The sequence below is a fragment of the Necator americanus genome, chromosome III (genome assembly GCF_031761385.1).
Source record: "Necator americanus strain Aroian chromosome III, whole genome shotgun sequence".
NCBI lineage: Eukaryota > Metazoa > Nematoda > Chromadorea > Rhabditida > Ancylostomatidae > Necator > Necator americanus.
In genome coordinates, this window is record NC_087373.1 from 7,844,475 (window position 1) to 7,858,366 (window position 13,892).

Below are 13,892 nucleotides of genomic sequence, written 5' to 3' on the forward strand. Positions count from 1 at the left end.
CAATCCACATACGATGATAAACAAATTAGAAGACATCAGCTGATGGAAGACGATTATTGGCGTGCGAATGTGCGATGGGCATGCTGGATTTTCCACTCATTAGATAATAATATCACCAACCACAAACAGTGCTCGGAAATCTATCCAAAAAATAAGCAGTGACAAACAGTGCTCGGAAATCTATCCAAAAAATAAGCAGTGATTTGGCTTCCAGAAATCTGAAGCTCTGTTATAATATTTGAAATTGCTGGCTACAATTTTTCGTCAAACTCCTACTTGTTTACTTTGATAAATTACTACAATTTAAAAAAACACGTGAGGTTCCCTACAAGGACCTTGGGTCCCAAGCTACTGAACACGAATAGCATTCACGATAAAACGTGAAGGAGGCAGAACTTGATTGCTTGAAAGCTCTATTTCTTTAAAGAAATTCTAAAAAATTATTTTCTTCAATGAAGTTCTCTAAAACCCAAATCAGTAAAATTCGCACTTGAATAATTACAGAAGAGCTTTACCAGGGTTTCACAAAAAATAATATCAAATTTCCAAAGATTTATCTTCCAATGTTTTGTTATAGTGTGCCTGCGAGGTTTTTTAGATGGAACCTTTATTTGCCTGACGTTTCGGCTTTTTCGCCGTCTTCAGAGGCCTAAATAAAGGATGTCTGGAACAATGCTACGTTTATCCCGTCAAGTGCCACACTACCCTGGGTAAGTGTTTCGATAATCGTTCAGGGTAGTGAAAACAGAAAGCTATCTACATTGAAATTAATTCCACCGGACGTGGTGCGGCTGGTAGCACGCACTTGTCACTCAGCGTACCAGCGAATGAGTATTGCTACGTGTACATCACCAGCGACGATATAGATAATTTGTCTACACACAGAATATCAGGCGGTTATAGGTCACAGCGCGGTACAAGCGGCAAGAACTCATTCGTTATCGACAAGCATTCATTCCTATTATTCATTGGAGGGTTTCCTTTAAGAATCCAAAACGCCTCCAACGTGTTCCTTGCCGATATTTCTGTTTCGTGAGCCAGTATAACGCATTTCACATCGTAGTCGTTTCCGTTGTGGGCCTCATGTCTGTGCTTTCCTAGTGGTGTTATCAAACTTTTTCGTCGTTTTCCTGACATGTGTTCATTAATCCTCACTCCAACAATCCTACCGATCTCCGCAATGTAAGTTGCATTGTACATCAAGCACTCAATCTCATATATTATCCCCATTTGTGCGCAGTCGCCTGTTTTTTCGTAAGCTCAAATAACACATCTTTCACAGATGCAGTATCTATCATACAGTCTGTTTCTAACAAGCTGGATTTTGATGTCTGTATTTGGGATATTTACCAAGATCACGTCATCTTGTAATAGTGCTTGGATAATGCTGCGCTGAACAGCGGCACTGACACTGTCAGAGATAAAAGCAAGACAAAGAGGAATTTTGTTTTCGCGCGGAACATTGCTATTTACAGTGCGGGGTCTTCGGTAATGCGGACGTACTGTATGGCCATTAGTACATGCGGTCTTTAGGGCTAGTCTTCGTGATTCGTGTCGTTCTTGGTTGCCAGTGCATACTTCACTAGCGGTTTTGAACATATTACGAATCAGTGAGCGTTTGACTGCAGTCGGATGTGCAGATTTGGCGTGCAATATGATGTTCTTGCAACTTTCTTTGCGATACTACTTTACTCTAATAATGCCGTTTGAAGTACTTATTTGTGTGTTGAGGTACGGAAGCCATCCTTCTTTTCTCGTGTGAGTCTTATATATTGCGATTGTTGGTTGAGTATTCGGAAACACTCGTCCATTTCAGACTGTGTTGATGTTATGATGCAACGGTCGTCAATATATCTGCAATACATTATTGTTCTACGCGAAAGCATTGGTTCTTCGATTCTGCTCATGAAGCAGATCGCCAGTACTGGTGCTAATCGTTGACCCATTGCTAGCCTTCTCTGTAGTGCGAAATAATTTCCTGACCACCTGAAGATATTACAATTCAGGCATTCCTTGATAAGCGTTATTATGCGAGATTTACTTAGTCCATATGTTTCCAAGTTGTTACCATTTAAATCTACCATCTCAGAGAGGGGCGGGTGTAGTGTAGCGGTTAGAGGTTCTGTTTACTATACAATCGATCGGAGGTTCGAATCCGCCCTAGTGCTCACCAAGCCTTTCATCCCTCCGAGGTCGATAAATTGGTACCAGACTTGTCTGGGAGGATAAAAACACTGACCTGACACATCGGCTAGCCACCGCCAGTCATTGTATGGGCCAGATACACGTTCGTAAACCTCAAACGATTCTGAATTGAAGTGAACGTGGGGGCGCATCCCAAGCGGATTGATTAACGCCAGAAACTTTATCCTAACTTTATCCTTTTATCTCAGAGAGAGCTTGCAGCGCCTCACTGTTTTTTTTATATTCGTGTAAAGTGAGGTTACATCAAAGGACTCGATCACGCAGTTGCCCTCAATTCTCGCATTGCGTAATCGCTCAAGGAAATGGTGCGTGTTCGACAAATGAGATGGTATTTTAGGCAAAATTTGACTCACGATTTTATTAACGAACCACGAAATGCGATCCGTTGGTACTCCCACACAACTTATTATTGGTCGGATTTTGAATGTGGCCGCTGATGTTGAGTTGACCTTATCCTGTTTTAGCTTATGCGTTTTGATGAGGTTGTAGAACACAGAGTAGGTCGGTTTGTCAAGCTTTAGACGGCTTACAAATCGTTCGCCAAGATCAGCAGATTTTCCCATAGTCATCCTCCAATGTGTTTTGTTAAGCAGACATGTTCAACTCAGTGTAGCTGACCGGCAAGCTGAAAGACTTTAGCACATCTTTATCTAAACCTGCATAATTGAAAGGAATAATTGTTATTTTTCGTTCCTCAACGGAAACACATTCAATTCCTGCAAGTTTTCTCTGGGGTGTAGGATAATATAATCGTTTTTATGTCAACATTCATCAACGTTTTTTACAAAAAATTGCAAATAATTTCAAAGGCAGGTTTCACTGATTTTTAATTCTGTTGACTTTAAGACGTAATTTCTTTGAAATCCTTCTATATAATTATAATTTCTTGTCCATAAATATGTGTGCTTAGTATGTTTCAAACAATCGTGCGCCACTTCCAGAATTACACATTTTCAAGCAATTACTTCAGCGATGGACGCTCAGACTGGTTCAATGATATTTTAATATGATATTTATTTTGTGCTGTAATACTAGATATTTGTATGATAATTTCTAATGAAATAGTAGCGAATGATTTGATGATATGATTTTATGAACGTGATGAGCAATTTAATCCTCATAGACAATCCTGAAATATCTACGTATGCTCATCAAAAACAATCCTTTTATTGCCAATTCTTTTTCTTTCTCGTATCTCAAAAAAAATTTTGCATACAGGCAAAATGAAGGACTGTTCAAAGTTTTCAGACTTTCTTCTCCAGTTAAGTCTGCTAAGTGCATTTCCTCTTTTCATTCGAATGAACACGTAGGTTCACATAACTTGTGATATCGATAAATGCATTACAGTATTGTCTCGACTCGATAAGAGTCGATATGAGCAAGTGTTTGTAGTTGGTGATCGTAAATCGACCGAAGTGAAGTACCCGCGGTTTTTGGAAATAAAGAAATGCAAAAGTCGTAAACAGGAAAGAATCCGTGTGATAATGAAGCGTAGAGCAAATAGAACATGCATAAGATATAGTTGTCCATTTTTCTACTACACCATACAAATCCATACAAAGAGTCAGCTTCTGCGCCCTGTTTCCTTAATCGAAGGAAGTATGGATAGCATAAGTAGCATACTGTGAGCTGAAGCTTGACAGAAATTTAAAAACCTGCTACTCCAAAGAAACGATGATGTTTTGTTTGGGATATCGTATCTGTCGCATACAAATACACGTATGGGCATGATACGTAGAACATCGTATTAGGTTGAGTCACAAATAAGTTCCCTTTTGTTTTTCATGGACATTTACCTTGATGGTGATTTATTGTGATTGTGACCTTTTGGGGGAACGGTAAAGATGGTCCCGGCGGATTCTCCGCGAATGCCTCTAGGATATGTCGTGCCCGGAGGATATGCCGACGGATACGCGAACATACCTGCAAGATGTGACGCTCCAGTCGTTCATGAAGACGCAGACAACCGCCTTAGATGCTCTTGTAGCCACAGAGATGCAGAGGGCTGCGCAGTCACAAGGAAATATGCAAAGAAGAGTGGAAATTAGCGAATAAGTCAAAGAATAATAGTGTTAAATAGAAGTGCATGAGATTTTGCATGGTGTTCTAATAAAAAATGGGAGTCAGTTTGTCTCTATATTACCTTCAGAAAGTCTAGAGATCTTACCAAATTAGAACTCTTTTTCATCCTGTATGTTCCAAGAAGTCAGAGATACAGAAGGTCCTTCTGTCAAGAAATAAATTAGGCTACAAAAAAGCTTGGAAGTTATAGCATAACGATAATTCTAATTACCGTTACTTTTGAAAGCAGGAATGTGCCGCTTTAACGAGAATTTTTGAGCACGTAATTTGAGGCTATTAGATACATCCTTATCTCATTTTTCACGTGAGAATTTCTCTTGCTTCTGGCACGATTATAAATTGATTGAGATCATCTCACGTGATAAAATTGCAGTGATTATGTCTTATTCTCCAAAACAATTTAGTGAAGAGTGAATTATGTCCTAGCCGGTGATGCAGCTTATGATTAGCGGTAGGTAAGCAGAGTCAGCTACTTAGGTACCAACAAAGTGAATCTCTCCAGGACACGCACCATCGCTAATGGCTCTGAGGAGACATGACCAGGCCATGCTCGTAATTCTGTCGAGATCCTCTTTACACGCACCCGACCTTTTGAGCATCTCTTCTTACTCTCTCGTAGTTTGACGCGGATTTTGCACCAATAATGAGTTCAAACTAAGAAAAAACTAAAACTAAACGTAAAAGTATGGAGGACGTCTCCACCTTCACTCCTCCACCTCTCTCCCTTTTTCCCCTTTGTTCGTTTATCAAGTTCAGATCTAAATTCTAACCCACTGATCGGTCATCACTCCTTAATTATGCAGACTGCATTTTTTTGAGCAGTGGCCGCAACACTATTACCTCGTTCAAAAAGCATCGCATGGCGTAAGTAAAATTTTTGATTCTGTTTTCGAAGTAAACAAAAAAAAATTAAACGTAACGACACTACACCGCTTTCTAAAGACAAGTCGAAGTTCTACCTACGTAAGGATAGCAAAAATCACTTGTTATAGTTACCAACTGTATGCGTATGCAACATTAATAGGTACACGTACCTGGGCGGAAGTTATTTATGAATGAATGTGATAAAAGAGGAGGACTGAAGATATTCAAATGACCCATATATATATATATATATATATATTATATATATATATATATATATATATATTATATATATATATATATATATATAGAATGAGATTAATTTAATAGCGAAAGAGATTCACCATGGATTATGCGAAAAAATAGCTTCTTTTATGCTACGCAAAAGTTGTAAAATGGTGAAATATATAAAAGGGAAATGGCAAATTGATTACACCTCAAAAAACAATCCACTCATATATTTCCTTGTTTTTCTAAACGTACAGATATGACAATCGAAAAGAAGTAAGATAGATATGAAACCCCTTGTGTTACACGATTGTTACAGTTATTGAAAAGGAGGCATAGGTCATAAGCCATCAGAATGGACGCAATATAAGATGAATGACGAGAAGACTATCGACATTGTAGTCCGGTCACCCTTGATGAACGCTTTCAGTGAACGGTATTATGCTTTTTGCGTTTTCCCGAAAATTTATCAGTTCTTAATGTAGCAAGAAGAAAATGAAGTGTTTCTCCTGTCCACTCTACTGATTAAGCAGAGGACAATACGGCATAGCAAGATGTTAACGTTTTCACGCGGCATCCGTTGGGGTACCATATCGAACTTGGCGTAAATGATTCCATTATGATATATTCTAGACCAAAAGTAGCAGAACTTCCTGTTTCTGTTGTTTCCTGTCTCTTCTATTGCTTTACCATCATAATAATCCGGGACAGAAATGCCGCGCGGTCCGTGCAGAATAAGAGATCAAGGAGCAGAGAGGCGAGCTCTTTCACTACTTTATTGACACCTGGATTGGTTCACATGTACTTCTTTGAGTATTAAAATGTCAGATCCGCTCGAGGACATTTCTGTTGTGATTTCTTACCCTTTAATGTCCAATAAATCAGTTTTGATTGATAAAATTTCGCTCGGCGAGTTTATAGGTGTGTGATCACATCAAGTGTGACGGGCCTTGGGGGAGACGGGAAATCCAGAGAGCGGTGCGTCTTTGAGCGAGTGGATCGCCTGTGTTGCTAACCTCGCAGTGTGAGAATAACCTCTCCCCACTCACGCAATTTATTCAAGGTTATTCGAAGTGTACTTATTTTCTCATAGGGAACAGAACGCAAAAATCATTATGCTGTACTTTAATCGAGCGAAATTATTTATTGCATGAAAAATATTCAAGAGAATTCAACTTGTCGACAGCGACACACCGAACACACACTATAAAATGCCTATTTTCTTTCCATTGAAAAATATCAGCCCACAGATCTAATAGTGAGAAACCTTTAAAGATAAAGCTCCTTTATGAGAAGAATGTTTTCATATCATTTGGGTTTTTTCGTTCCAAGCCAACTATCGATTAGAGCAGCATACTTAGTAACGTCCGTGTTGAGCTTAAAGAACATTGACAACATTGAACTAAGAAAATAAAATAAAAGTATGTTTGAAGCTTTCGATGTTTGAAGTTGAAATGGTTGAGTGCTGATAGATAATAGAATTTTTCGAGTGATTCTGATGAAGCGATATGCAAAGAGTAGAAACATTGCAAACATAATCGAATTTTTTTTTGTTTTTTTTCTATTGAAAAATATCAATCATTTACAAAACCATTGTCGATTACTGAGATGTATAAATTCTAAACATTAATGAAGGGTGAAAAAGCTTCGAATGCGAGATTAAAATCATGTGCTATTTTATCTGCGGGTGTAGGTAGTTCCACCCTGCTTCACCGGTCAATGACTGAAAACCTTTCTAAGCCACCCGAGTCCTTCACTTCCACCAGGTCAGAAAAATGTCAAACTCTAAAAACAAACAAACAGGCTTATCTTCTGGTTGGATTTAGAAAAAATACTGACTTCGTTCCTTCTAGCTCCCAACCCTAAGTATTTTTTTTAAACGCTAGACAAGATTCAGAAAAGCTCAAAGATATTCTGATTTGAAGTCGAAAAAAAAGGAGAATCCCGAGAAGAGGTTAATCTACATACAATACAAAAAAGTTACATTAGTTTCTTCTCTACATTAGTTAGATTTTTATAAGAATATCTGCTATATCAGGTACCTGAGCTCCTGGTTTTTCACGGCCGCTTAGCAAATCATCGCATTCGTGTCCATGAGACACTACTCCAGCAAGATATGTTCTGCCGCCTATATTTGCTGTAATTCCACTACCACTATCGCCCTAAAATTGAAGACTGAGCATAGCTATTCAATCCTAGAAGGTTCACCTAATATTGATTCATTCTGGTCATGGATATAGGAAAAAGATCTCGTAATAGAACCTTTCACTTACGGTAAGAGGAGAAATGCCTGATATTACCGCAACGAAAAGTATCACATAGTTCAATTTCCTTCTCTTTTCTACGAAAAAAATCTAGCTGTAGAAGTGATGTTTGGTTTGGACACAATATTTCTAGGATTTCTTATTTTCTGTAGCAGAAAGTCAGAAATCCATCATGCAATGTGCAATGAAGGGCCAACGTTTCTGTATAAAATTAAAACTTTGTTGAAATTCTAGAGAGCTCCTGTCTCTTGTTTCTGTTTTCTGTTTTCTGGCACACCTATATGTGTTTTCAAGTAAAAAAACAAATAAGTAAGTAAATGAACTTTTCCTCTTTTTTTAGATGTAAGATGTCCCATTAATGCGAGCAACAAACAAATAAACACTTTTTTAGGCGACTTTATTAGAATGCCCACAATCTAATGGATGAACAAATGGTTCTATAACGGGAACAATTAAATCGACAAAAACTAATAGCCTTTCAGGATTTTATGTAAGACTTCTTGAATGTTTCTATTACTTTTATGCTAACTGTTCATTCCACGCGATCATTTACTATCCCACTCCTTACCTATTCCTGTTCTGCTATGGTCAGATCAAAACGAAATGATGCTCGCTGCAGTTGCGTAAGCAGCTGCGCTCGAATCAGTGCGGTTAGGCTAACGGTTGGGATCGAGTGCGAACATCGTAAACTACAACAATGAGTGCCAGAAAGGATCCCTTCTAAATCCTAACCGCTACGCTCAACCGCACCGCCTTAAGCGCTCCCGCTTACGCGACTGCACCGTCGTCCACGTCGTTTTGATTCGACTATAACCTTGTTTTTCGTTAGTTGAAAGACATCTACCGAGTGATTCTACTACTACTTTTTCAAGCACAACTTAATTTAGAAAAATCTATAAAGTTTAATTCAAAAAAAATCTGTAAAAAAAGACGCAAACACCCACATGGCAAACGTTTCGGTCGGGATGTTCAAAGGTGCAGAATGTGTCATCCAACTGATTGGGGTAAAATTTTTTACATTCCTTTTCAGTCATTTTCACACCTTAAACCAATAAGAACTCGAAATAACTCAAAATTGTTATTGTCTAAAGGCAGCATACCATGACTGTGTTCTGATCTCAAAGGGAAAAGACAGTTGCATGAGTGCACATAGTCCACGACTACGAGAATAGTGCTATGTTCAGTTCTCTTACCCAAACATTAAAACGATTTATCCTTTTTTTGCTTACTTCTCGAAATTGTGCGTGATCCCGTGATAAGCCGCCCCCTACCGCTATTTTTGCGCCGAGAAAAGATCCCAACACCGTCAATTTTCTGATATGCTGCCTCCATCAATCACAAAATTTTACCTAACATCACTTTCTGGAGGAATGGTACAATATCGAGTTTTTTTACTGCTTAAAATATGTGTATAAATGTAATACATGTGGAAAAAAACGGTAGAAGTAGGCCAAACTCACGGTCTCTGCCCCATCCAAATGAGCTCATTCTTAACGATGAATCACCTATATCGATCTTCTTGTCCATGTGAGGAAGACAAGCATGATGGATATGTTTAGGAACGTCAGCAGTTAGCTCAAGAATCGCGAAGTCACGTGTGTAGAAACGTCCAGGCTCGAAAAAACTTCTATAGGATGCTCTGAAAAAACGAGAAATTCTTGCTTTTAAATCTTACATTCTTTTTACATTTTAGTGGGGAAAATGGTGTCTAGTTCAAAATTTTGAAAAGTTTCTCAAAAGTTTTGGGATTTGTTTCTTTTAAATTTAATATTATGTGCATCAACTCTTTTAAGGATCAGTTCCGCTTAAATCTGCATGGAGCATTCATTACAAGAAACAAAAAACTGTTTGTGTGTTCAAAGGGTGCTTTTTTTTGAAGCAGAGCAATTCCCGTGATTAGTAGAATTTCTACTGATTTGTCTCCGAAACTGAAAAAAAAATTCCCAAGAACCCAATGGGATCATAACGAATACTTGAAAAGTTAAAATTACACTGGATATTCTTTTTTTTTTTTGAAAATGAACTAATATGCATCACCGTCCTTACAAAAATCCTTCTTTTTAAAAAAAAATTTCAAAAATTTGTAGCAATAGGTAAAATGTAACTGATGGTCGGTTTGTGTCATATTTCTGAAAATTAATTATTCTACTATTAAGTAGTATATCATATTACTGTTATTGCAGATGATACATTATTACTACGTTGCAATGTTATAGTAGTAAATTTTCTTTCAAATTCACATGTAATAACTCATCCTTCTGGAACAAATCTCTGAAAGAAAAATGAATTCATTCCAAAAAAGAGGTCAAAGTGACTCAGAGTATCTTATCTGAATTTAAGACTATTAACATATGAAGTTTAGCAGACAAATCACCTTCTGATCCATTAAAATATTGGAACTGAGTCAAGTGAGTTTAATGAGGATTACGTTATGAAATTTCATATGATTTGAGGTGAACAAAACTTCAAGCTAATTTCTTTCCACCACATCTGAATTTCTGGACGCAATTTACAAATTTTCCCGCTGGAACTCAAAACTCTCTTTGCTCCCATGTGTTTGATGAGAAGAGTCAGCGTGATCAGGACTTCGAGCATTTATAACGGATTGAATAACATCAAACAATTAATCCCACCTTCTTTTATGATGAAATCCCTTACTCGGAGTTAATCCAGAAAAAAAAAGTTGTTGCTTCAATGCGTCTCTCGTTTCACCTTTAGTCCACTTTCCCCGGTTTCATGTCCTCAATTCGTGGGTTCAAGTTGTCTATTCGTTAAGTAATCTGCTGCCTCTAGGACTCATCATGCTCCTCGTAATTTTAGCTTTGCAATTTTTACTACTGTTCAAGAAAAGATCAACTCACGATGCCTGATTCCAACTCAAAGGAAACCATCAACCCAAATTTCTTGAAGGTTATTTCGAATTATCATATTTCTCTTAGCCTCCTAAGCGTACGCAACCATTTTCGCCGTACTTCTAGATGTGAAAAGTCAGGAAAAGGAGGATAGATAGCATTATTCATCCTCATTATCAAGCACTTTCCAGGTTATTCGCCGCGAACACGACAATATTTATACAGTAACCGTCGGAGTCTTTTTCATATCGTATTTTATATCCACTAGTACTCTCCTTAGTTTAAGCTTACCTCTTAATGCGGAACTCGGAAATAAGATCATCTTTAGCACAGTTGTATCCTTTCTCGGGTCTCAGACAAGTGCCACCGATCCCAACCCAAACCCTCTTCGGAACGTCTCCCTCAGGAATCATATTATCAACGCTACAAATCCAGATCTATTTTTGGAAAAAAAAAATTCAAAGAAAAAAGATGACTGTCAAACATCCTTCACTTAAATATAAGAACAAAACAAAATCAGGCTTAGAAAGTGGAGAGTTTTGTGGTCATCCTTAGCAACTTGCCTACGAGAGCCACTCAGATCCTCCATGAAACAATGAGCAGCTGTGATTATGTGCCGGCTTGATATAAGCGTCCCACCACACATTCGTGCACCGAAAAAATATGGAAATCACATTTGAAATATTCGAAATTAGCAGCTGGTTCACGCTTACTTTTCTTCTTAAGATTCACGACAACCGCAGCAGCCCACGGCAGTTCATCTTTCACAGCTCTCTCACCTCCCATTATCTGGTACGGATACATTTATCACATTCTTTATATTATATTATTTTCATTTTCACAACATTTCTATGTTGTTTTTATTTTTCGCCAGTGTTACGTGCTCATTTCAACTTCACACTTTCAGCGCTTTAATTTTTAAGCGAATTAAGTCTTTCGCATCTATGAAAAACCGCTACGAAAAATACATAGATGAGTTTTTACCGTATTTCCAGGGGAAAGAAAAAGACTCGACTGATGTCTGTATTTCCTGAACATTTCATGACTTTCAGTTTAAGTCGATAACCGATCGATAACGCATGGAAAAAAGTGCTTATAGTTTACATTTGTAGAACTTCATAAATTCTTTGTATTGTGTTGTTATTCCTATCGGACACCAATTTACCCTCGTAGTTGCCCTTTTTTACCGGTTAGGTTGATGCATAAGTTTTATACCTATGCATATGCTTCTTTTAGTTTTAGTTTTATGCTCGATCATTAGAGGATTGTTTCAAGTCTCATTCCAGTTTTTTACTGGGAGGAAGGACCGGACAAGATGCCCGAGAATTGAAGCCGAGCGAATGCTGGGAACAGTGCACACGGTCGATCTCCAGACCTTTCCGTTTTTAAAATGTTCACAAAGGAGTCGCAACGGGAGACTTATGCATAAGCCTAATACTTATTTCCCTTTAAAAAAATTTAAAAAAATTCTGGACAACATTACGCGTACGTCTAGTTCGTAATGATTCACTACTGCTCACAAATTTCAGCGCTAAATTTTAAAACTAATGGTATGAAAACTGTTGGAAACCTTTGTTCGCATCGGATCGTTCTCGTCCTCCTCGGTCTCATCACCAGCAGTAGGATTATAGTCCGCAGAATAGTAGTTATCAATGTCTCTCTTGTCTCTTGCTTTTCTAAAATGAACTTCCTTTGATTTCCCAGTATTGGTATAAATATGAAGGCTGGACCAATTGAAGATCACCCAAAAGTTTTGGGGAAAATAAGAGGATTTTTTTTGACAGCTGACGTTTCGGTGTTATCGAATTCGTCAGAGCATGGAAAAAATCATAGCCATCAGTGATTTATTTTCTCAAGCGCCCTATCAGCTTGTAGAAAGCATTCAAACGGCAGGTAAACTCAAACAGCAACACATTGGCTAGTGCTTACCTCATTAGCTAGACTTGGTAAGGCAAAAGACCACCACGTATCACAACTATGAGTCACAAGGGTCCGGTCAGGTTCTTATGAAAAATCCTTCCGTTAGGTCCCTGTAAAGAAACCCTTCCGTCAGGTCCCTATAAAATCCTTGTGACTCGTAGTTGAGGTACGTGGTGGTCTGTTTGAAGTAAGCACAAGACGGTGCGTTGCGGTTTGAGTTTGCCTATCGTTTGGATGCTTTCTGTAAGTGATGAGGTGCTTGAGAGAACAAATCACTAATGGCTTTGGTTTTTCCAGGCTCTGACGAAGGTGAAAGCGCCAAAAGATTAGCTGCTGATAAATATTAATACAAATCTTGACCACAGCTCAAGCAAATCAATAAGATGTCAATAATCAATAAAGACATCGTCCGAAGGACATTTTCGATCCCGGATTCCCTATTCTAGTAGGTAAAATTTGAAAGCTAAGAAAGGCTGGGAAATGCAAAACACCAACTACAATTCCATTGAAAAGAGTCCTTATCATTCCCCGAAGAGATAACTCTTTACACTCATACTAGTGAAGAAATAGGAGGAGTAAGGTAGATGTCCTCATTCGTATCGATATAAAGACACATCTCGTAATTTCATTCGAAAAAACTTAATAACTCCACCTTGTTTTGTCTTAGAGGAAAGAGTAGAAGTAGTCAACCTTATGGATGTAAAGAGTTGCCTCGTCAGGTGAATTGAGCCCTATTGTAACAGTAGGAGTCATTCCTCATTTACCGTTCGATTTACGACCTATGTCCTAAATCCTTTCTACATGTATTGTCAGGATTGAAAATCTCTCCGTTTTCTGATTTTAAAATCGTTTTCCTGACTTACGTTTTCAATTTATCACCCTTGAAGCCAGGTCCAGGTAGACCGCATGTCGTCGGATCTGAATTCAAGAAATGGAATGTAGTCCGTCGGTTACTGCAGCGAAGTCATCAACAAAAATCCCTTACCGTAGACATCTTTGGCGATTGCAGATTTCAGTGTAGTTATTAGAAACGCAGAAAATAAAACGCAAAATAGAAACCTCATGAAGAATTTCCACTTCCAATTTCAATTCAACCTACAACAGTTCTCATTCAAAACCATGCCACTCCTTTTCAGCTTATTAGAAAATTGTTCATGAAATCCATCCAATAGAAGAAAAACATTATTTAGTGGTATAATAAGTGAATCTTCGGAACAGAATCAATGAATTTTTCACGGAAACATGAACGATCAATATAAACAAAGAACCTTACGCGGAACTAAAACATGCTCTCTTCTTTCCTCACGTCTGGGATCTCATTGGTTTTTGACCTTTCATCAGCTGTATAGTTTTTTTTGTCCTTTTACTATATTTATTCTTCATGTGGCGTTCTCTTTAAAAACTATCCTCTTCCTCCGTCAGTGAAAAGAGGTAGTCTTATCTTTTAGTCCAGGCAATTTTGAAAACATATGATCTC

The 13,892-nt window shown here is 38.0% G+C and overlaps 1 protein-coding gene across 2 annotated transcripts; it reads right to left on the reverse strand.

Moving 5' to 3' along the window:
• Positions 1–6,687: 6,687 nt before the first annotated feature.
• RB195_008895 (uncharacterized protein) lies at positions 6,688–13,479 on the reverse strand (the record flags this gene model as incomplete). Of its 2 annotated transcripts, none has more annotated exons than XM_064195637.1 (11): positions 6,688–6,756; positions 7,422–7,541; positions 8,588–8,685; positions 8,993–9,040; positions 9,104–9,282; positions 10,787–10,918; positions 11,059–11,098; positions 11,209–11,284; positions 12,066–12,171; positions 13,279–13,333; positions 13,401–13,479. In XM_064195637.1, 11 exons carry the CDS (start codon positions 13,477–13,479, stop codon positions 6,688–6,690), a joined length of 1,002 nt encoding a protein of 333 aa, XP_064046782.1. The 2 variants fall into 2 exon arrangements, with proteins under 2 accessions (XP_064046782.1, XP_064046783.1); XM_064195638.1 differs by having other exon boundaries at positions 11,170–11,284.
• Between the last annotated feature and the right edge of the window lie 413 nt (positions 13,480–13,892).